Genomic DNA, 24,646 nt, shown 5'->3' on the forward strand with positions numbered 1-24,646 from the left:
AAGTAGCTAGATAAATCTGCAAATAGGTGGAACACTGGAAATAACAAAACCCAGGCTAGGACATTTGGAGAGTGCCTCCTGTTCAGAGAAAGGTAGGACATTCAGAGAGTGCTTTGTGTTCAGAGGGAACTAGGACATTAGGAGAGTGCATCATGTTTGGAGGGAGTTCAGAAAAGACCTGTGTGTAGACTGCTTTTTGTCATTGATGGAAAAGGTGTGGATGCTCAAGGAAGAGAGGCAAATACATGTTGAATAGCTACTAGTCTAGCAGATGCTTGAGGTTAGAGTTCTTACGCTTACTGTAGGTCATGGTGCAGCGTTGCGGTCTCTGATCATAACTCTACCTTGAATGTCAGAAAATCTTAATGTGGAAAGTTTCATGGCAATCAGGATATTTCTCTGGAAAACAAAATGTTTCTGATTAAACTGGGAGTTTCCATGAGCTGTCCATGCTCTCCCTTGCATAACAGCTGAAATTCCCCAAACTGTAAGCAAAATGTAAGCAGTTTATTTCTGTGCAGTTTTTGGTAACACTGGTTTGTCCGTATGTGCTTCTTTGGACAAGGATAACCTAGTACACACACAAATCACATGGCTCTTACCTTTTCCCAGACTCTGCAGTATAATGTCTTATTCCCCCACCTAAATAACTGTACTCTCACAGGGATTCTTGGAGGTATCCATCTCTTTTCCAGAAACCCACATTTGCACCTTTTCAGGTATCTGCTACAATCCCTATGCTACAATATAAAGATACTTCATGTATAGTGTGTGAGTTGAAGTTTCAGAGATATCAAACTCAATTTCAGGACAGTAATTTCAAAAAAACATTTAAAGTATTTCAGCATCTTCAGATTTTGCTTCTAATATATTCAGATAAATATGCTTTCATAACTACACATCAGTGAAAAAAGTGGGCAAATAAATGTGCATTGCAAGGGAACAGAATCCCTGGGAGATCATTAATTTGTTTTCACCTGCCTAAGGCAAATCAGACTCTATGTCACCTGCTCTGGAGAGGCCCACCTCACTTGCTCTACAAAGGCTCTATTGCTCAAGATTCCAGTAGTCTCCAAGGTAATGTATTGTCATGCTTAAGTGTCCTTTCCCTACAAAGCTTTTCATGATGTCAAACATGAATCTTCCTCGCTGTAAATCAAGAGCATTACTTATTATTTTCCTATCTCACAGACAAGGAAAAAAATTATTACCTGTCCCTTTTCATACCCTTTTACATATTTCAGGAGTGTTATTGCACTTCCTTGAAGTCCTTCATGCACTGAAGAAAGAGAGGCCTTTCAATCTCAAGACTGAATTAATATTTTCTAGCCCTCTCATCACACTCTATAGCTTAGTCATAGTTGTTGGGTAACTAGATAAGAAAGAACTAGAACTTGTTCTAGTTCTACCATCTTTAGCATGATGACTGCTCTTACAGCATTACCAGAAAGCTACTTGTCTCTAGTGGTTTAGCTGTGGCTCTCTTTTAGAGTAATGGTTCATACGAAGTATTTGAGCATTTTAAGTTCTTCTCTACTTTTATTAATCTGTGAGAAGTACCATAGAAGAATGTTGTTACATTTATAAATAAATCTTATCTATGTAGAAATGAAGTCACAATTTATGACAGCAATTCTTTGAACAGCTATCGTTTTGTAAATGTCGGATTAAAACATTCAAAGCATCTAGCTGTGCCTATTGAATGAGCTGCTGTTTCCCCCAGTAGGCCAGAAATGGTATTTCTTGGTGGACTATTCCCTAGCTTTCATTTTGTCAACTTTGGTGGTCAGCGTACTACACTTTCAGTTTGTCATCCTCCCACATTCTCCACCCAATCTATATTGATAAAATGCTGAGTTTAGAACATTCAACAGAATTTGGTATTTAACAGAAGTTGGTATTTTACCAACATATTTTCACATCTGGTTATTTTGCACTGTCACAGAAAACCCATGTGGGTAAGTCCCAGCCGTTCTAAGAAATGACTACTGTACAATTCAGCAAAACCTTTGTGAGAAATATCTTTGAGTTGCAGAAAATGCAAACAGACTTTTGCCACAACAGCTGGTGACATCCCTTTCCAAGTGTGTGCTCTAGCGCTATTTAACACAACCCTGCAGCTCTTACAAGTTCAAGGTCATACATACAGAACTTCAATCGAGCCACACTACTGAAGTATCTAATTAATCAAGTTGATCCAAGTGCATGGTTTTATCTGAAACTTCTTTAACACACTCTCAGTTACCCAGAATCATAGAAAATAGAGACATAAGATGTGTCTGCCTATATCTGATTAGACATCTGTGAGTTCATTGTCATGAAATCAGTGGCAGAATTATGATGAGTATTTGTTGCCTTAAATAGCTGATGTCTTTGTGTTCATCGGGGGAGAGAAGGAAAATTAAGCATATTTTTCAAAGTTGTAAGCAGATGTGGCTGGAGGACAGTAATACAGGATTTGCAGCAACTTAACAAGGTTTGGCACTCCTGTCCTGCATCAAGGACTTTCTCAAGGTTTTTTGAAAGTGGATTATTATTGCAGTTTATGCTATTAGTTTTTCTGTCTTTTCCTTTTAAACACTTTCTTCTAAAAAGTATTTTTTTTTCATCTTGTTATCCTTCTGGAAGTATTACTATCTTGAGAAATATTTTAAAGCTATTAATGCCTCTTTTTACCAATTTTGTATTACTTGTAGACAAAATGCCTTTTACTTGAACAGCATTTTTTATGACTCTTCTATTTTTTTTTATTCTGCTTTGCTATTCCTTACAACTTCCTTGATCTTCCTTGTGTTTTATTTAGAAAGGACAAAGTGCTGAACTTTGTAAGGATAATATATATTCTGTGTTGAAGAAATGTATCTATGTAACAATTTTACTTATGTTTCCATTAAGTTTTGTCCACGTCTGACAGCATAAATGACAATATGTTCAATTATGTCTCTTTATCTAGTCTTTACTCATTACCTTATAGTGTTCCAGCTAAGTACAGCTATGTTTTTCTTTCTTAATTCACCATGATTTACTCATTTCGAAGTACTCAGCTTGGGTAACTAGATAAGAAAGAACCATCGCTGTCTTTTGGTATAGTGGTAGAGTGGCAACTGAGCACCCTGCAAACACAAAGTCAGGACTCTCTGCCATTTATCAGGACAGAAAGGGCAAAGGATGAAAGCTGTCACTAGGTCCAGTTCCCCAGATCTGCTGCTATTTGCACCTGGGAATATGTGATACACATCTGTCTGTCACGCTAGCCTCAGCCTCAGTGCAGGGAAACGGTAACTTCTTGCTCCTTCTTCCAGCCTCGGAGCAGGGCACTGGTCCACAGGGTCACAGGGACCGCGGTGCACGGCGGCGGCGGGACGCGCGGTGGCGCCTGCGGAGCGCCCATCGCCCGACTCTGCGGCCCCGCGCGTCGGCATTGCCGCGGAAAGCCCGCACCCCGGGGGTGGCGGAGGGAAAGGCAACATGTCCCTGCCCGCGGAACCGTGCAGGGAAGGGCAAGGCGTTTCTAGGGGAGCGGTTCAGGGTCCAACGCCTCCCGCGCCTCTCGCAACATCCTCGTTTATTCCGCGATGAGGAGGTCTCGCCCTGTCAGGGACGCCGATATCCCTCGGCGAGGCGTCCCGGCGGGGTGAACAGCCCGCATCGGTAGCGGGGCGCGCGCGCGCGTGAGCGTGAGTGTGTGTGAGCGCGTCTGAAGGCTCAGGCGCAGAGTGCCTATTGGTATCTGCTCTCCGTCACCCTCCCTTCGCTCCCCCTCCCTCTGCCCGTGTTGCTTTTGTCTTTTTTTTTTCCCCTCTCTTTTTTTTTTTTTTTTTCCGGATTTCAGGCTCATTTTGTGGAGTTTCTGCCCCTCTCTGCGTCAGCCCCACGTCACTTTGCCGGCAGCTCCCTAGCTTGGGCTGGAGCAGGAGCTGGGGCTGCTTTATTATCAGCTGGAAGGAGGAGGCGACGGTGCGTAAAGAGGCGAGCAGGGCTCTCCGAGCCCCGCCGACGCTGCCGAGGGCTGTGTCTCCCTCTTTCCTTCCCTGCCTCCGGCGGGCAGCGGTTGCCCGAGCCCCCGCAGGTAGCAGCGCAGCCTCCGCTACCTGCCCCCGCCGCTCCGCGGGTTTTGCAGCATCATCGGGAGCCGCCAAGAGGACCAAGGCGGTGCCGCTGTCCACCCTCCCGCCAGCGGGGCCGGGGTCAGGTGCCACGCCGCGCCGGCGGCTCCCTCTACCCAATCCGCCCAAGCCCCGCCGCAGCGTCCGGCCCCGGCTCCCACCGCCTCCCGGAGTCCTCGGGGCGGGCAGCGCCGGGGCGGCTGTGGCTGCGGCAGCGGCTGCGGCGCGCCCATGTGAGCCCCAGTAGCGGGGTGCCCGCCCGAGGCGCGGAAGGCTGTGCACCCTCTGGGCGTGCGCTCCGGCAACAGCGGCGGCGGCGGCTGCAGCGGGAGCAGGAGGAGGCCGCCGGGGCAGCGCTGGAGTGAGAGGGGTCAGCATGATGTCCTGGCGGCGGAGGCCGGGACTCAGCCTGGCGCGGCTGTGGGGCTTGTGCTGCCTGCTGCTGGGCTGCTGGCGGGGCGCTCTGGGCTGCCCCGCGTCCTGCCGCTGCAGCTCTTGGCGGATCTGGTGCGCGGAGCCGGTGCCGGGCATCGCCTCCTTCCCCGTGCCGCAGGGGAGCGCCGACGGCGACAATGTCACCGAGATGTGAGTACGGTCCGGCCCGAGAACGGGGGCTGGCGGGACGGGGCGTCCGGGGGATGCTGCGGGAGGCAGCGGCAGGCCGTGCCGAAAAGCACTTGCTCCGCGGGGAGATGGAATGTCAGGAAGCCTGACGGTCGGGTGTGATTTAATTTGAACGAGACTTCACAGAGATTCCGCTGCCAGCCCACTGAAGGTGATGAATCCTAATTGCCGGCGATGCAGTTCCCCGGGAGCGGGACGGGCTGCGCGGCGGAAAATCGGAGCGGAGGTCTCGTGGGGCAGCCAGGGAGCGGGACGGAGAGCTGGGGTCCGGCACTGGCTGAGGGGAGCGCATCGCCCAGACCTCACTCTGAGGCCGCGGCTGATTCAGAATGGGGGGTTTATTTTATTAATTCCTTTACTTTATCTCCCTATGTTTATTTCTGCGAACCGAGAGTTTTGGAGGGTGGCTCCCTCCCGCCCTCTCTCCCGATCTCTCCTGTAAGTTTTTTTTCTGTTAAAAAATTCCCCACAGTCAACCAACCAAAAAGAAAGGATAAAAAAGGAGATGATGCGGCAGATTCTGGTGGAAGGGACAGCAAACTATCTTCCCCATAGGCATGCGAGCCTGCTTTGCACTTCTCAGTAAGGTGGCTGGAAGGAGAAATGCTAAGCCTGCAGAGGAATGAACATTGTGCTTTCTCCAGCAAGTGCTAGAGGATTAGTAAACCCTATCGATAGTGAAGAAGCTGCAGAAAGTTGGTTTTTTGTTTTTTTGTTTTTTTTTTTTTTTTTTTTAATTTCTGCCTTATCCATGTGTTGCTTCCATTCTCATTTGCTTTCATATGATATTCGGTGAGAGAGTTCTGTAGCTTTGCTTCTCAAATCCTGCATTGTTTCACAGCTCTCTGCTCTGTGACATCCGCAGATGCTGCCAGAGAAAAGCTGCAAAGGCTCTTGATGAGCAAAAAATTTTGGATACTGGACCTGCGTATGATAGATCTGGGGAAGAAAACCTCAAGCTGTTACGTCTATCTCCATATTTTCCAGTCCCTGTGGTTTCTGGATTGTTTTCCACAACACTTAATGAAAAAGATACTTCCCCGCAGATCTATACAGATTTACATATACTGTTGGCATTCTCCATCTTTCTTCTCCCTTTCAATTTCCTTTAGAAATAATATACTGTGAAATAGTGAATGATTTTAGATTGAACCGTACCTTTGGGTTACCTTTCTGCAGTTTCCTGAAGTCAATTTGCTGCATTCCCCCATGTGTGTCTGGAGACAGGAATTTCTGCTACTCATACATGGTTTACCTTTGGTAGACTTTTCAGGACCTGTGGTAAAGAAACAGACTTGCTGTTACGGCAGTTACTGGTTTAGATGTGTGTTTAATATTTGGTGGATTGCTGCACTAGGAAAAGAAAAATTGTTTTGAGCTATGAATCTCTGCTTATCTTCATAGGCTTTGCTGGTGCTATTTTCTGGTATGTTCAATTTGGAGGTAAAAGAGGAATCCCTGTCTAGAATTTAACTCTGTCTAAAATGCCAAGGGAGGAAACACACATGCAAATATGTATTCCAGCCATGATCAACTTAAAGAATGTCTAGTAATTTTGCTCTGATGCTTTTGGTGTTCATCTTCCTGTGTTTTTTGAGCATTACTGTCTTTGCATTTCTTTTGAATTTTTACTGTATCGTTCTGTGACATCACACGTTGTTGTGTTTGGTGATCTAAAAATAATTTTGAGTCATGGATTTCTCAGGAGATGCTGTTGCACGTATTTAGGATGGTTTTTTCATACGTACTTTCAATATAAAACAGAGACTCTTTAATTAGTTTATAGGCATAAATTAAAAATCAAATGGCACTAACTGTCACACTATTTCACTGTGGGAGCTCAGTAAACAGTAAATATGTAGGGAAGCACTTATAATATGGTAGATACAGACTGGAAATATACTAGCTAAGAGTTTAAGAGACAAGGGCGTTGTATTTTACTTGGGAAGCGTCAGGCCTGATTTTTCATTATGTGCTTTGTAGATAAAGGAGCAGAGTTCCACTGGTTTCTGGTAGAATCAGTCTTGGTATAAGTAAGAGAAAAGACACTTAATTTCTAGTAATTTATTCCCATGTATTTCCTGAGTTCTGTTGAAAGCAATCCTTCATTTGCTGCTCTCAACCTGCTCCTGACAGGAGTGGATCCTGCAGTCCCAGGCAAAACACTGACAGGCATGCAGGGCATGTGGGCTGACTCTAGATCCTCACTGGGGCCACATGTACTGGAGTGCTAGGATGACTGCATGGTTAGGGAAGGTATGTGAAACCCACGGTGGTGCAGAAGCTTGGCTGTGGGCCAGGTGCATGGCACAAGCTTGCAGGATGTAAGCAGGCAGTGAGGGTTCCCCTTTCCTCCGAGAGGTGAGAGAGAAAGCTGGGGTGGTGCTGGTAGGAGGAACAGAGCTGTGGTCCCACACATCAGGTAGTCTCCACCACTAGGCATCCTGGTGCTTCAGCTCTGTTTTGACCTGTAGGTAAATTGCAGCTTAGAGCTGAATAAACACTTGTCTCCCAGTCCAGCTATTTCTTGATTCCTGGATGGATCCAGCACCCAAACCTACCAACAGCAGTGGAAAGACACCCTGAGCACTTCTGCATCAGCCCTGTGACGGCCAGCTGATGAAACTTGGTGTGGGAGGGCATAAGAGTATTTATGCCTGGTGCTTTTCTTAGTCATCTTCCTTACCTTTTCTCCAACTAGTTGTTCTTCTGTAGTTTTCTATTAAGATGAATAAAAGACAGATTTTGAAAATTCTGTTCTAACAAGATTTTAGGTTTGTACAATTGGCTTTCCTTATCCGGAAAGCATGTGCCAATGCTAAAATTGCTTATCATAACAGAGCTTAATGGTAGTATTTGTTTGGTAGTTTTGATATTATTAGAGATAAATTGAACTCCAGAGTGAGATCCTGCATTAAAATAATGGTATCAATCATTCGAGCTCACATTGCGCTTGCATTAAGAACCAAGGACCAAGAGTAGTGAGAGCAAAAGGAGTATGTAAGTATTGTTAAATTCATGCATTGTAGGCACAATAGCAAACAAGTAGTCCTGGGTGAGCAAAAATACTAATAGGATAGTAAATTAACAATGCTTAAAGTCATCAAGACTTCTTGTAAAAGGATGGGTAAATACTTTCTCATTAAGTAAAATGTATCATTAGTATCTCATTCTTCAAAGATTTTAATTTCAGAGTGTCTTCCTGCAGTGCAAGTATATTCCAGGTGTAGTTTCACAGTTCTGATATCAAGACATTAATATGTTGACTTATGATTATTCAGGTGAATGGGGTTTGAAATTAATTGGTGTATTTCAGGAAGAACTGATTGCCCACAAAATAGTGGGTGACTTAAACTCTTGCCTATTAAAGGAGAGGTGATTGTGTATTGCGTACATTTCAAAACCACAAAATAAATTTCTGTTAGAGCTTTATAAAGCACTCTAGAATTGTTAATAAGTAAGACAGGATAAGTAATTTATAGAGTAAATTATTTAACAAGTCATGTGAGCTTGTGTTTAAAAAAAAAGCGTGTTTAAATTCATATGGAGCTGAGAGCTGTTGTTATTTTGGGTCTTTTTCATTTTAGATTTCTAGGCTATTGTAGATTTAATATAGTATAAAACTGTTTATAAGGCTCTTCTAGCCCCAGCCCCTTCTTCCTCAAACCAGCTTTTGGCTATGCAGCATTGCACAGTTCGGCTGGATTGAAAAGTTATTTCTGGTGACTTGGAATTGTGTAATAAAACACGAGGCATCAGGCTACAAATATAAAAGGGGTTTTGGACAGTGGTGATATAATAGCTGCTTTTAGGAATTAATCTTTTTTTATCTTCCTTCAAAGATCTGGGTAATTGGCTAAGGTGAGCTGAAAATACACTTTACAAGAGTCAGTTTTGTAATTTCTAGGGTCTAAAAATACTCCAAATATCACAAAGCATTGAGTTTTGTGTATAGTGGCATTATATTTTCTATTTTTTTTTTTCTCCCAGAAACCTGGCTTGTTTCAGTCGTTGACCTTCCATTTGATGAGGACTGATGGGGCTCCTTGGAGTCTCCACTGGGACTGACTCCAGCAGGCTGAGGCAAAACAGCTTATGCTGGAGGGCAGCATCCTTCAGAAGGTGCTCATAGCTGGGCTACCAAAACACTGCCTCTCCCTCTAAGTCTCTGTCCTCAAGAGTTTTGAGAGAGGTTTGGGATTTATATACAAAAATGAAAACTATTTGTATGAATTTAAGAATTTGGTCTTGAAGACGTTTTCAAGAAACTTCCACTTCTTTCCATACTAATGAGAAAACAGAGGGCCCAGCAGGCCAGCCTGAGATATCTTTAGGCTGGCATTTTCCAGATTTCTCAGGTTCTATTTTTTCTTCATTATTTTTATGCTGACAGTGTAAGGGAGAAAGTAGCTTAGCAAGATTCTAGATCCCATATAACTGTAAAGCAAAAACTTGTACATAACTAAACAAGGCCCGTATTATGAATTTCAATTTAGCGTAAGAGGTACCTCCCTCACTGAACTGCAGTTCCCTTTCTTCCATGTTTGTTGTCTGTCACTGCATGAATGTCTAACACTACGTTAATGAAGGTGGACATCCAAATATCCTTGCCCAAGCTTGATGATTGTAGCAGGTAACAAAGAATAATAAAAGCTGAAAAATAGAGCAGAGAAGTCTAAACCCATCTCAATGTTTTATTTATGTTAATGTATATTAAGCTTGTTACATATAAAAAAACCTCCCTTTGAAAACCGTCCTTTAAAAATGAAACACTTGTTGTATAAATCCATTGATTTACATATATTTCAAATGGAGAAATAAATTCGTAGAGGTTTGAAAGCCTGCACTGCCTGGAATGGGAATATGCTCTTTTACTGGACACTTTGTGTTTGCCAGGATGTCTTCATCCAGATGTATGTAGGCACATAGCTACTGTTAAAATAAAATATAATAGGAATGCGCCTTAAATCCTGTTCCGATTGTCACATATATTTTCAGAAAATACAAAAAGCAAACCAAACTATTCCCTCTCCTGAAATATGCACAGGGAGATGCTGCTTTTTACATAGGTACTATTAACCCTAACATTGCACAGTCATAATGGATTTATGGGAAAGGAGCCACGCCAAGGAAATTCTGTTGTGAATCTGCTTTTTTTCTTTTTCTTTTTTTTTTTCTGGAAAAAAATGACCTGCACTGAATTGGATCATCAACAGACATTATAGCTGCAACATAAATATATTAGTACCAATTCAGCTATTGCTGTTTCTGGCTTTTGTCATCATCAGTAGGATATACTCTTGAAGATCAGATTTTGGGTCAATGTTCTTTGGTTCCTAGACAAGGCTTGAAGAAGTAAGATTTTATTTTTTTTGCAGAAGTAACAGAAAGTGGAACAAAGCAGGCTAAAGGCTCAAGGAACTTTCAGAGGCACTTAAAGAGATTGTAATCTCTGAATGGTGTGACTTGAAACAGCCTTTTGCTAAAGCAGCTGGTCCTGATCCAACAAGGTACTTATGTGCCTTTTATTTCAGGGGGAAGCCGAGGGTGAGATTCTGGCCTTGTTAAAGGCAGTGACAAAACTAGCTGGAATTAGCGTTTTGCCAGGGTAGAGTAGTTTAGAGGACGTCTGTGAAGCATGAAAAGAAGTTGATTCAAGCACTGTCTTGTTTTAAATTTGGAAGAGAATGGGCCTGTTGCTCTATTATTTGAGGTGTTTTTTGACTTGCATCTTGCCTTGGCCCTCAAGTGTTTTCCTACTGTGTGAAGACTGAATATGTTGAGGCAAGAGGAAGTTGAGATCAAGTATTTTAGGGGGCTCTTTTACAGGGCTTTAAATAGTTCTGTATTGAAATGAACCTACACCTCAGTGTACTAAAATGCAGAAGCTGCAGCCATTACAGAAGTTTGTGCTGGTCCATTGAGAATATATGTCTCACTATATATAGTTTTCTGATGTGTAAGTAAAAGAAGGGTAAAACTTTAATTAAAGTTAGTCCACTACTGAAACAGAAAAGCAACAAAATGGCAATGTGTCTGAGGTCCTAATGGAAGAGTCTGACAATGAGCTGCACTTTGGGCTGAGCAAGTCACCTATTTTTCCTCTTGGTTTGACAGTTGGGCCAAAAGACCTCCAGTTTCAGATTTAGAATAAATTATTCTTACCTTTTTTTTAAATCCTAACCATATGTGTAAAAATAATTAAGGCTGTATTCAGCAGGTATCTTGTGAAACATGCATGTCCCACATAGCACAGTCAGATGTGGTATTCCATATGAAGAGTGTATAGGACGTGACTTTTCCCATTCTTCTGCAACAACTACCTGATTTTCTGAATGCCAGACAGCTCAGCAAGCATATGTGCATAAATCATGTACACATACTGGGCATGTCAGTCTTACCAGGCATGCACTGGGGGACTTTTCACAGCATGTGCTGTGGGTGTCAAGTGCTGGACTTGATAAATCACATCTGGGACTGTCCCAGGCCTCAGCATTTAAAATCTGGCAACTTCTCATGAACTGTGTAACGAAGGTACTTAACTCAGCTGGCTACTCTCTTGCCAGCAATGGAGAGCTCACATCTTCCAGGAAGTGATTCAGGCGGCTAAATTAGGTACCTACCACAAATTGTCTGATGGAGATGTCCCCTTCTCTCTGCACTAAATGCAAGAAAACTTTGGGGACTTTTGTCCACTGGGAGTGGAAAAAGCAAGGCCTTGGTTTTAGTGAGCAGGGTCAAGCTGTGGAGTAAGATGTTTTTGTGGTCTGAGATGAACTGTTTCAGCAGCGCATGTGGTAAGCTGCTCCTCTTCAAGTAGATCATGGGTCTAAACAAAGGTCTTGCATGTCAAATCTCAGCTCCTGTCCTGTATGGTGTACACATGTGGGCTTTGCCTTGATTCTTCCTGTCTGAGTTGCCTTACTTGGCATGGAGTATTTAAATGTGCTTTTGGGTCAGAGAGCAGGACAGTTGACTTAGGTAAGCAACTGTGGCACTTATTTGTATAGCAAGACAGCTGGGTCCTGCTTCTGCTTCACTGAATGCTCAATTACAGCAAAAATTCGAGCAGCATGAACAGGTAAAGTTGAGACTACCCTCTCTCAGGTTGCTTTATAGTATGGTATCTTCTGAGATACCTGATGCATACTGTGCATTCCGTTAGGGAGAGGAAGGAACTGAGCCTGGTACCCCTAGATGATGCTAGAGCATTTTTGCAGCTTTTTTTTTTTTTTTTTGAATCTGTGGTCTTCTACCTTACACAGGTTTGTTTGTTTTTTTTTTTTTTTTTTTTAAGCAGGTGAATCTGTTTGGTGAATATGGGTCAAGTTCAGGAAGATAAAATTCCGCCCCCCCCCCCGCGGTGTGTAAATTGTCTATTACATATTCATCTCCCTCTCACTCCCACCCCCTCCAGTCTTCCTAATATTTAGAAACAGGGTTTGGGCACATTATGAATATCATGATCCTCACCTGATAAAAACATACACTGTACTCTTCTGCTAAAGGCAGTTGTGTTAAATTCATGGGACTAAGCATATGCTGAAGTATTTACTGTTTAGAGTGGTAGCAATATAAGTATCTTTTGAAGACTGTGTATTGCACACATATGCAAAAGTTTAAACTTTTCAGGTTAGATTCAAATCAATTTACAGACATTTTGAATTGGCACAAATCCACACAACATCAAGGTAAATAGAAAAGTACTGATGCTGGATATTCCTTCAGCCACAGGCATCACTGAAGATTCCTGACCATGTTTGTGTGCAGTGACTGCTGTTGCCTGGAGCCTGTGCCGTCTGGGGGACCTAGGTGGCACAGCTGCAGAAATAGACACCACTTGTCCTGGAGGTGGGTGTGTGTGGAGGAAAGACTCTGTTGATCACTCCCGCTCTGAACGTTTGTCCCAGCCCTCCAATAGCATTTGGGTCTGCATGGAGACAGGCTAGTTTTCCTTCTGTTTTCTTGGTCTGGTTGTATGCACAGCTGGAGAGCACTTCTGCATATTCTCACGACTTTTAATGGACAGTTTACTTTGAAGCAGTTTTACTTTTCACAGGGGTTATCTGAAGTGTAAGGTTTACTCCTGACAGTTGGAGGTATCATTGAAATGTTTGCTTGATCTTTTATAATTGCAAGTGAATTCTTCATTCACTGTGCACATCCTGGAGTGGGGAGAATGCTGCAAAGGTGTGTAGGTTGGAGGACTGCTGGAAGGTGTGTGCAGTGCTGTGATGTGTTCATGAAAACCACAGGGAGAAACAGGCTGGTGGATGAGAAAAATACTACTCTACTCATAAGCAGTGACAGGAACAATAGCTGTAAAGGTAAATGGAGAACGGTGTGGAAGTATCGGTGGGTAAGGAGAAGGCAGCTTTGCAGAAATACTGAAAAAGTTTGAAGACTACTGTAGCAAAAGATGTCACCTTATGAATAGGTACATTCAGAGTGAGAGTTTAGTTCAAAGGGGAAATGGTAGAGAAGATGATGTAAGGCTTGAAATGATATTAAATTGGAAAAATAATGTGTACAAAAGAGTGTATTTTCTTTAAGTATAACAATAAAGGCAACTACAAGTGGGTTTTTAAATTAAGTTGATTACATTTTAGGAGAGGAAATATGTCTATGGCAGGCAGCAGAGCAAACAGCGATACAAAGAGAAACCTGAAAGACAGATATAGGATGCTAGTCTGCATGTACCACTGCAAGAGTGTTTCCCTAATATCAGACTGGCTACGAACAAGAACATGAAAAGTTATGGAAACAGTGGCAGCAATGTGGCTGTCAGCACTAGTATTAGAGATATTCTGGATACTAACAAATGTGCAGGAAGTGTAATAAACACATCATTATGCTAATATATGCAGTGCAAGTGAGAAACTACTTATATTAAGTGAAGAACAGGATTCCTCAAATGAAGATAACGTGGTTTTTTTTTTTTAGGAATGCTAATAGAAGAAGCTATAAATTCAAAAGTGCAGCCAATTAAAATGGGAAATGAACTATACAGGGTGGAAACCAGAATGGAAATAAATGTGATAAAAGAAAGTGAAACTGGGAGCTGTGAAGAGCAAATAAACATGGAAGAGTGAAGGGCCTTTGAAAGGCTTTAACAAAAAACAATTTAATGCTGTTGAAATGCTCTCTGAAAAATGTATGGGTTAAATATAACTAGTAAGATTGGTGTTGACATACAGAAAGTGTCAGGCAGTTGTGGGTTTAGAAAATTGAGATAAATATCAAGAGTGGCCATATCATGAAAAGTCAAAAATACAACCCATAGCCTTTTTGGAATGCTTCAGTAACAATGTGAAGTTGTATTCATGTATGTCTTCTGTTAAAAGCAAGGTACATCTTGGAGAAGACACAGATATGTGGTCAAGGCTACAAGAGATGCTTCACAGGTCTTAGGAAAGAGAACAGGAAATCAGTTGTGAACCATGGCAGCAGATGGTATAATTTGAAGACTGGAAAAGCATCTACCAATTGGGTTCTCTGTGTAATAATTGCAGAAAAAAAAGGTAGAGATTATGACCATGTGGAGACTCTCAAGACTTAAATAAAAACATAAGAAGGAAAGTTTTTGCTGGCTTATGGAAAAATAATTATTCTTTGAGATGTCAGGGGTAAAATTATGCAGATAATTTAATGCATTGACAGGCTATAAATAGATTTTCTTAAATAGACATCTTTAAGTTTTGCAATTTCGCTCTGTCATATGGAAATATTACCTTCTGATCTGTATTTGGCATGGGGTGTACTACATGCAGTGAACAGGACAGTGGATAGTGTAGCAGGTATGGATATATATCTTGATGTTTCAGTGAGTATCAGGGCAGATTGAACAGAGTATTTGATGTTCCAAGAGCCAGTAATTTTAAACTGAATAAAGCGAGGAATTAATGTCAAGCAGTGGAAAGAATATGTGTCAGGTGAAGGCCAACCCGAGAGAATTTCAGAGGGAATTTCTTACACTGAATCAAAGAATCATATAATACTGAACATGTCAAAACCTGGAGGTAGGAAAACGACTTAAAATGTTATGAAACATAATGTCAACAAGTGATTATCTAACTCTGAAGAATATGTAACTCACTTAAGATATCCCTTCCACACAGTCACTGCCTGAGCATGGGTAACTCTAAAGAAGAGAATTCAAAGGTTTTGTCATAACCGAGATGCTTTAATGTTTTGATTCACTGAGGGACCCAAAAAGATTCACATAAAGGATAGTTAGGAGCAGTCTTACTCATGTTTTGTCATTCTCATTTGCATCAAGGCCAGGTGATGGATGCAACTGGTGAAAAAGAGAGTGGTTTTTACTGGTCTTTGAAGAATCACCACACTAAGTGGTTCTGTAGGAGAAAGAGTTGTCACATATATTTGTTTGTATTCACTCATTTGAGGTCCTCTTTCTTGCTTGCAAGCCAAATAATAATAAAAAAGATCAGTCTTATCTTTGCTGTCTGCCAAGAACCGATAAAAAGCCACCTTTACTACTCTGCTTTTGTATGTTATTTTATGCGATTTATAATATATATATTATAAAAGAACTGTACAGGAGTTTAAGCCTCTTCCTAGCAGTCTGCAGGGACAATTTCATACATAGTGAATAAAATGTGTGTTGTAGATAAATATAAGGTCAGTAATTAAGACATAACTTTTTGAATAAACAGGTTATTGTCTGGCCACTTGATATTTCTTTCTGACTATATTGAGGAGTATCAGCATTTCCAAAATATCACTGCTAAGGAAACACTAGACTGTAGCTGTCAGTTGTCCTCTGGAAAAGTGTCAAAAATTGATGTCTTGGTGAAATATCAAATGTATGAACTTCATGAAGCTTAAGGGGGAGGACAGGTTTCCAAAAGGAGAAAATACTTAAATAAGATTTACATGCATTTTTGAAAAGTAGTTCTGAAGGTGGAGCTCATCAAGGGCATGGATCTTAAATCTGGAAAGCTGCATGAAATGTCTTGAGAGTTTGCTTGATTTGGTAGTCTGCTATTTGAAGAGAACAGAACAAACACCTTAAGGCCAAACCAGAAATATAAGTAAGCCCAGGGGTGCGCTATGTTTTGTTTTCCCTGCCTCTAAATATAGTAACTCTTTCCTTAAACTCTGCATTGTAGACATATTTATTTATTTTTACTTTTGCCTTCATTTTGCCTACTGTAAAGAGGGAGCCAAGGTTGGCTGGCATGTCTTGGGCTTTCCATTTCCCAGGCAGTTGCAGTCATAAGCAAGAGTGTGGATCTGCTCCTGCAATACCAAAACAGGATTGGGATCTCCACTGAATTCCTGCTTTCTCCTGCTTCAAGCTGGTGGGGTGGCACTAATTTTTCAGAGTGATGGCTTTGGAGAAGCAATTCGCAATGGCAATTGTGTACTACTAATTGGATAATCATAACATGTTGACATGGAGCAGAATGTCTGAGCCCCACAGTCTCTTGGCAGTTGATGCAGCTGTACCTCAAGAACAGGGAATTCCTGAAGGTAACTCTGGTTTGTGACCTTGACCATTAGATGAGTTCCAGATTCCCCTGAATAACGCATTATCTGAATGTGTAGTAAAGGATTTGCTCACAAAAATGGGTGTGCCTGTGGCTGTAAAGAAAGATCCCAGAGTTAATTATGTCAGCTGCAGAGCTGTTATACTGCACGTGGAGAGCTACCTCCTGTAGTCTTCTATGACTCATGCTTAAATACTCTAAATAGGAGGAAGAAAATACCCTGAAGGATGACTTAAGGAGCCTGTGATAGTGGCAATCAGTTTTTCACTCTTTGTGAAATACAGAGTGATTCACAGTTTAAAAAAAAACAATACCACCACAGCACTTGCTCAGAATTTGTCAGGAGACACCAGACACCCAAGGAGTCAAGTACCTGTCTGTAAAATTGCTGAACGGTAGGTAAGTCCACGGTGGACTAACTCAACATAATGCCTCTTTCCTGTGTTATGACGTGCTCTTTTAGGAGAAGTTCAGTTTCTTGAGGTTGGCTGTATGAAATCTGGCACTGATGGTACCAGATGGAGACAGCAAAACAGAACAAAGTAGTTGGAATAAGCCGTATATCTGTAGAGAACTTGTCATTACTAGATGTTTGTATCATGCTCACAGCTTGCTGTTAGAGTTTCCTTCCTAAGGGGAGCTAGATCTGTAGAAAGATTTCTTGGATGACCAGAGATTATGTCATTGGTCCCTACATCTGTCTGAAGCCTGGCATTCGTGATATGCAGCATTGTGTAGCTCTATGTTTCATTTTCAAACTATGGGAGTTCACATCCCTTGAGTAGTATTTTAAATTTGATTTCCGAGAGGCTGCAAATGAATCCGATTGAATCTACTAAGTTTCGTCAAGTATTTTGCGAAATTTACAAGTTTTGCATGATTTTGATGCATAACCATAAATCACCCCGGGTGTGTTGAAAGTGCCCTTAGGTTTTAGCATAGTTTTTGATGAATTTGATCTGACATTCGACTTTGTAAGAAAATACAGTACTAGAGAACTTTGCAGTGTTTACTTGTCAATGGTACCATACAGCTCTCACAGGAATGTAGACTAGGGACATACATGATCTGTCATTAAATGGTAATTAATCTACTGACAGTTCAATGTCTGGAGTGTGTTGCCTTTTTACCTAAGGATTTAATGAAAAAATAACTTGAAGTATAAAGTTTTCACAAAGTTCAGAAATGTTTCACCAGTGAATGTTTATTAATTTTAAAACTTTTTTTCCCAGCTGCATGAACAAGATCTAGACATATAATTATTTTTTTGAGTGTTAAGAAAATATGTTTCCCATAAAGAGAATTTTCTGGCAACAGAAATCCTTCTGGACCTGTATTACAGCGTTATTCGCTTGCATCTATGTTGTTAAGACTAGTGTGTGTCAGTTTTCCAGTCTGTCCCAATAGCTCCAAATGGAGTATACCTTAACATATATTAATCCAGAGAAGACAGAGTAATTCAAAATAGTAAGGAAGGCATACTTCTGCTGTTTTTTTCAAGTTAAAAAAAAATTTGAAAGTTAGAATGAAATCTTAATTTAAGCTACTGAGGCACAAAGTTACATAAACCTCTTTAAAGAGCAGAACTTGCCTTCTCATGCTCTTGTGGTGCAGGGGTTGCTTCGCTGATGTTATACAGACTATATCTGTAGTCTTTCATGTGTGTAATGATCAGGAGTGAAGACCATCCTCTTCAAGGAGTACTTATTTGGAGGAATTAGCTCTTTTATGATAGGATTTTAAAATATCATTCTGAGAATGTTGCAGAAGTGGTGAAATATAAATGTGTGACATTATTCAATAGCTGCTGAGGTGTGCTAAGATGAATGTGTTATAGTAGGTTGCAGTGTGCAGTCAGTAGGTATGTGATTCTGAATGCCTTTATTAGAAGTAATCAGTGGTTTACAGAGGGGAGATGAAATTAAAGGTCTGAAAACAAATATTGTTTACTGATGACTCATGAAGGAGATGCAGAATGGTAGTACTGCAGACAACTGATGGCTTGGTTTAGAGTCAGAGGTATTTGTGAGCTGATACGTGTGATCTGACTGGGTACTATACTGACAGGTTTTGGTGGTGCTGTGCTTTGCTGTAATGTTCAGTGGGAGCTTCCAAGTTCTTCACGTGACTTCAGCCAGCAGTGAGTCAGGATGTTATTCTTCTGTGCTACAATAAAAATGTTCAGTTAAAGACTAAGCTGGATATTCTTAAGGGCAGGCAGGCAAACTACATTTCTCAGTGTCGCCCACTGCCAGTCAGAGCTTTTAGAGTATTAATGTTTGATGATAAGTAACATCAAGGTAGAGTAGTTGTGAAGAAGGTAAAAATAGACTTCAGTTATGGAGAAGTTTTATTTCAAACCTCCCTCAAATAAACAGAAGAGCAACTTCCCCTTACAGCACACAGCTACATCACTGTACTCCTTTCTCGCTGCTACAAAATAGCTGCAGAGGCTTAACTTAAAACAGGCTTGTTAAGCAAGTGAGGAAGAGGACATGACCTGCTTATGGTAAATTGCATTTACCTACTCTTTCTTCAAGGATTTCTAACTGTGTGAAATTTGCTTTTCTGTCATATTGTGTCCTACGAGTATTTCTACAAATGCATTGCAGACCAGTTATTGTTTTAAGTTGATTGCACTTAGCCAGAATTTCTTCTAGGTCTCAACTTTTAGTGTGGTTGCAGAGAACCAGTGATTTCTTTTGGATCTTTCAGTTAGGAACTGAAGAAACCATAAAGAAACTAGTATCAGCTCAGAATAAATTAACCATCCCCCCTTCCCCCCTTTCTTTTAAGGGGAGCAATGAGAGAAGAAAAAGGGGACAAAAAGATTGGAAATTCATGCATCTTCTTCCCAAATATAATCCTTTTGGTTTGTTCCCTAAGGGACCAACACTGATCTTTTTATATAGATTGTGTTCTCATACTCAAATCTTCTAATGTAAATTATGGTAGATTCATTGACTTCAGCAGAGCTGAGCTGTTTTACACTGGCTGAGGCTTACCACAGGATATAATATGCTAATATATTTCTGTGTAGCACTGTAAGTTACATCAAGTTCTGGAGCTTCTCACAGTGGGAGGTTCTAGTTAAATGTTTTTATGATTAAAATTGCAATGTCAGTTTTGGATGGGTGATAAGTGTGTTTAAGTGATGGATCTGTGTTCCAGCAGTGCTTGTTAGAGTGAGGTTTTTTGATGGCTTAATCTTCAGCTGGCAAAACCAATTTCTTTTATTTTACTCTTCTGAGTCTCTTCTCCCTGTTTCTCTGTCCATTTTCTTCGTTCCTGCTCTTCTGTTTTTTCTCTGTCTCTCTCTAGTCTTGACAGGGTTCTTGCTGGTTGGACACTGAGGGTAGAATGAGGAAGGTATGTTTGGTGCTCTTGCATAGCTTTATTTTAGCATGATGAAGTCCAAGTGACAGAGAAGGTGGTAATTAAATAATGAGTTCTTCAGGCCAGATTCAGAGGAAATATGATCATTCACTTGCAAGACTCTCAGACTGAAGAATTTATAGCTTTTTATAAACTAGTTAATTTCTTTTATTTGGCAAAATATGTAAATTTGCCAACCAAAAACAAACAAAAAAAACCCCAGATTAATAAACCAAAGAGAATAAATCAGGTTGTCTTAAAAAATCCAAGGAAGGAAACAAAATAAGGAGGACTCTATTATATTTTAATGGGTACACTATGTTGATCTTATCCTAAAATGTCCTGCAGAGCAGTAAGTGTCATATGATCCTGTAGTAATGTGTGTTGTCTACTGTCATGCATTGCCTTTTTACTGCCCTTCTTTTTCCCAAGGGACATTGAATCCATTATGGGATTTTTTTTGCTTTTCGTGGTATTTGGCAGGAGTGTAGCCCAGTCAGCTTTGCAGCATTGGAGGTCAGCCCAACCCAACTTTTGTGATTCTCAAGCTTCTGCTGGGATTTGAGCACACAATGGGTTTCTCCAACGCAGCAGCTGAGATACATGGGTTGCCTTTGGGAAAGCAATATATGTTCTTTCCAGTTTACCAGAATTCCTTTTAAATAAAAACTAAGTCTTACAATGAAGAAAAGTTTTATTATAGCAAAAAAGACTGGTTTTTTTAGGAAAACCTAAATCTTTGGTTAGGCCTGGATACACATGAAAATACAGGCAAATCTGTAAGTTTTTCTGGGACTATGTTGTCTTTTGAAATGCATGGACTCTTTAGCAAGATATCTCTTACATCAGGCTTACTTTTCTGCCCATAATGTCAGCTGAATTGCAGTTTCCACCAATTTCTTCTTCCTAGAGAGAATGGTTTTCATTGTGAGACTTTTTTTTTAGATTATATGTCATCCCATGCATTAACTGTAAAACATTTTAATTTCCAGTCTGTGGGATGTCACTGGTTATTCATAGATCTCACATGATGATATTACAAAGGACCAGCTTGCATGCCCACATTCTTCTGGGGTTCAGGCAGATATTCGTATTATGTGAGTGCATTTGGTGCTTTGGTATACTATAACAGTTTTCTCTTCATTTCTGCTTGTGCATGTCACATCATGGTGTACAGCATCTTTTTTCTCAGTTTTTCTACAGCAACACCTTGTAAATAAATAGAACTGAAGCTAACTTTTTGGCAGTGAGTAAATCAGTCTAACAAGTGATGATGTTAACAGCATGAGAAAAAAATGCTAGGGCAGTCTGATCCCCCCCTCAGTGTAAGTGGGAGTAACTCCACTGCCACCATTAAAGTTGGCCTTTTTGCTGTGGTGACTTCTGTGAGGTAGGGAAGTATGTCCTGGGTTTTGGTAGCACTGTAATGCGGCTTTATTTACTGTGCCTTCAGGATTATTTGCTTCTTTGATGAACAAGGTTTCATTTCCCCTGTGTAAAACTCAACAGTATCTCCTCCAATGCTGTCCCAGAAAGTGCCATTTAAATGATGGGGACATATTTTAGGAATACTTTCACTCAGAAGGTGCTCTAACAAGATCTTAATGTTAATTGTGTAGGTCAGCAATCACTGCTGACTTTCAGACATCAGTGCTTGATCTCTTAACAGTCAAAAGCTATGGAAGGATTAATTTTCCTAATTTTTCTATCTTGCTTTTTCAACAGTTTCATCTCAAACCAGGAAAAATTAGAAAGTATCAATGACAATGAAGTTGGATTTTATGTTGGACTTAAAAATCTGTGAGTATATGGGATACATACTTAATAAAGTTGATTTTTCTTTATTTATTTTATAGAAGCATACAGTGACCTCATCAGATAGTAGGCCTAACTTTGTGTGTAATAGAGGACAGTTGTAGATCTTGCAGTTCAGCCTTGTTGAGATATGATCCACATTCTTATTTAAACCATTATTATCAATATGCTTTCCATTGTATTTTAAATGAAATACTCATTTCATTTAATACATAACATACATAACAGTTTTATGTATTTTTACAGGACCGTGGTGGATTCAGGCTTAAGATTTGTGTCCCGTCAGGCATTTGCAAAAAACATCAACCTACAATACATGTAAGTAGGAACAGTGTCTGCCTTCTAAGTCAAAACTACTCAAGTCATGTTACTTAATTGTTAATTTATTTCTCTCTTTTACCATTTCCTTCATAAAAAATGCTCCAATGAGGCAGGCTCATAATGGTCTTCTGTCATTCATTGACCCTAAGTAAGGGAAGTGTGGTGAGGAACTTGCAGATCATGAGAACATAATGTGGGATGGTAAAAAGACTGTTCAGTTCATTATCCTGTCTCTAACAATGGACTTTGGCTGTGTATTTGGTTGTAAGTAGTAGCAGAGAGGGTGCCTCTCTCAGCTGGGTGAGTTGGTGCTGAGGGTACGCATCACACTGTGCAACATGAGTTTGACTAACTACAGCTTGGCTCAGTGGGCTGAATGTGTTTTAGTAGCTACACTGCAGCAGGTGCATGCGTAGAGCACATATAATATAATTTGATCAGTGTGTATGCCCAGAGACTGTGACGTGACAGCCCTGAACTTAGGTCCTGAGATGATAAAAAAATTAGCTTTGGAAGCTCATGCAAGATCTGAACTAATACACCCAAAGAAGAATATAAGAATGAAGTCACTTTCACACCCAAATGCAGTGTGTGCTTTGTGAACTTCAGGAAGCAGAGTTGATGCTTGTGAAGCCTTTTAAGTATGTACTTTAGATTTAGCAAAGGCTGATCTGATCAAAGCTTTTATAAAAAGAGCAAAATTCTTTATAAAAGTACAGCAAAAATGATCAGCTAATTGAAAGACTTTGTTTCTGTTTAGAGTAAGTACATGACCTTGGTGGAACAGACATGGAGTATCTCTCTTTGCTACTTACATGGAAAACTGTAGGTCTAGTTCTACAAAGCATTGAGATCATGTGAGGGACTCAATTCCTCACAGGTACCCTCTTCTAGCCAAGTGTTCAAGTGTGTGTTTCAGTCCATTCTTTTATCTTTCTTAGATATACTTGGCACTTAACCCCTTGCTTTTGTTAAAGTCCTAATGAGACTGAGAAACATAAGGCCAAGCCTTGGGTTTGTAAAATAACTTCCTTAAAATAGGGAAGAACTGTTGAAGAGAGCAAAGGGCTGATTGCTTTGCTAATGAAATGGAATCACTTTCTGCACCTGTTTTCCAAAGAAGGGAAATTAATTCATTTAAGGAGTGGATGTGAGTGACCGTATCTGCCTAAACTGTAATTGCTGTTCTTAATGTGGAACTGTCACTGAAGGAGTGTAAACCACATCTTGGCAGCCTAAGAGACTTACATATTACTTTATACAGTCATTAATAAAGTAAATATCTTTACTATAATGAGTTGATGATATAAGGGCAGTATCTTCTAAAGTAAATTTGTGTTTACCTGCATAACACTTGCTCAGTGAATGATGGTTAAAGATTAAAGTTATGGTGAGAGTTATCATAAAAGATGAAATTTTATAAAGCCAAGTGCATATGCACTGGCTGTGGAAAATGTACAATAAGAGCCTACTGCCTGAGAGGCACATTTGCAGAGAAAGATTTAGTGGCTGTGCTGGGACAGAATATCAGCTTATTGTGGCAGAACTAAGCAAATTCAATCTGGGATCAAAAGGAATTTTGTGTTAGATTTTTACATCTTTTCCCCATTACCTTAGCTTCTTGGAAGGCATCTATTGGAATACTGTGTATAGATTAGGACGCTGAATCTACACATCTTGAAATTACAGAGAAGATCAACACAGCTATAAGGAGTTTGTAAAGCAAATAATTTAAGGAGGCTCAGAGTCCCAATACATGCTGTCCAATAAAGAGAAGACTGAAAAAGAGCATTTTCTCTTTAAAGAAGAATAATTATTATGAGGAAAGCAATCAGTTCTCTCCACAACCATGACTACAGTGTGAAAAATAGTGAGTTTACTAACTCAAGGTAAGTAGGTGTTTGGAGGATGTTCCCAGCTGTACCGGGCAAGTAGACTGCAAAAGGTAACTTAGAAACAGGCAAAAAAAGGCCTAACAAGAGGATCACTTAGGGGAAATGGGTTTCATGCAGTCACAAAGTGTCTCTGGTTGCTTCTAACCAATGGTTGCTTCTAAACAAAACTTAAACAGTAAAGCAAGTTTTCTGAAAACTGACCATTGGTCAGAACAGGGAGACCCCATTAGAGATCCCACTTAAGGGAGAAGTATTATGCCTATATGACCTCCTAGGCACTCTAGAACCCATGTGAGCAAGAAGTCTTTAAAATACTTCAGTCACAGGAAGAGCTTCAGGTGGAGCACACAGTCAAATGTGAAATACATACCAATTGGTAAGCAGGCTTTACTAAGTCTGTAGTTCATGAAGTTCCTTGTTAGAAACAAATTAGGCTGTCATCTGTGCAGTTGATGTACATGGAATACTTACATTATGAAGCAGGAGCGTATACAGTCTCTTACTGAGTTTTCTCTTATTGGGGATTTAGTAATGTTAGCAGACACAAGATAAGGCCAGATAAGATGGAAAATCTTAAGTGGCACCACCTGCTCTATATACACATGACAAAGCAGCAAATATGGAGGCATTTTTTTTGCAGAGGCTGATCTATCATCCCTGCAAGGAATGCATTTGTTTGTTTTCTCTGGCAAGTCTTGATGCACACTAAAATGTTTCTGAAAGCCCCAGTGAATCACTGCTTCTTGTCATCAGCAATAAAACTCCTGTTGACTGCGCTGGGAATGCACTGCCCCACTTGTGGTTGGGACAGTGAAAACTATTAAGAGCTGAAATCATTTCATTTTCCCAAGGTAACCTCTGAGTACAGGTCTTTGGAAAGTCTTGCTTTTTATTTTGAAACAGCAGTTTGTTCCTATCCATAAAGAAAAAAATCTCCAGACACTTTTTCTGAAGACTGATGTAACTGTATTAGTTTTAATTTTGCTACTGATACCGT

At 40.6% G+C, this 24,646-nt stretch overlaps 1 protein-coding gene across 3 annotated transcripts in view; it reads left to right on the forward strand.

Moving 5' to 3' along the window:
- The first annotated feature begins 3,928 nt into the window (after positions 1-3,928).
- Positions 3,929-24,646, forward strand: part of NTRK2 (neurotrophic receptor tyrosine kinase 2) — a 203,130-nt gene continuing 182,412 nt past the window's right edge. For all 3 annotated transcript variants that reach the window (XM_034072840.1, XM_034072838.1, XM_034072839.1), the window contains exons 1-3: positions 3,929-4,691; positions 21,344-21,418; positions 21,680-21,751. In XM_034072840.1, the coding sequence (XP_033928731.1) occupies positions 4,483-4,691; positions 21,344-21,418; positions 21,680-21,751 (356 nt within the window). In that variant the 5' untranslated portion in view covers positions 3,929-4,482. The remainder of the gene's footprint in view (positions 4,692-21,343; positions 21,419-21,679; positions 21,752-24,646) is intronic.

Source organism: Melopsittacus undulatus, chromosome Z, assembly GCF_012275295.1.
Source record: "Melopsittacus undulatus isolate bMelUnd1 chromosome Z, bMelUnd1.mat.Z, whole genome shotgun sequence".
In the NCBI taxonomy this organism is placed as follows: domain Eukaryota; kingdom Metazoa; phylum Chordata; class Aves; order Psittaciformes; family Psittaculidae; genus Melopsittacus; species Melopsittacus undulatus.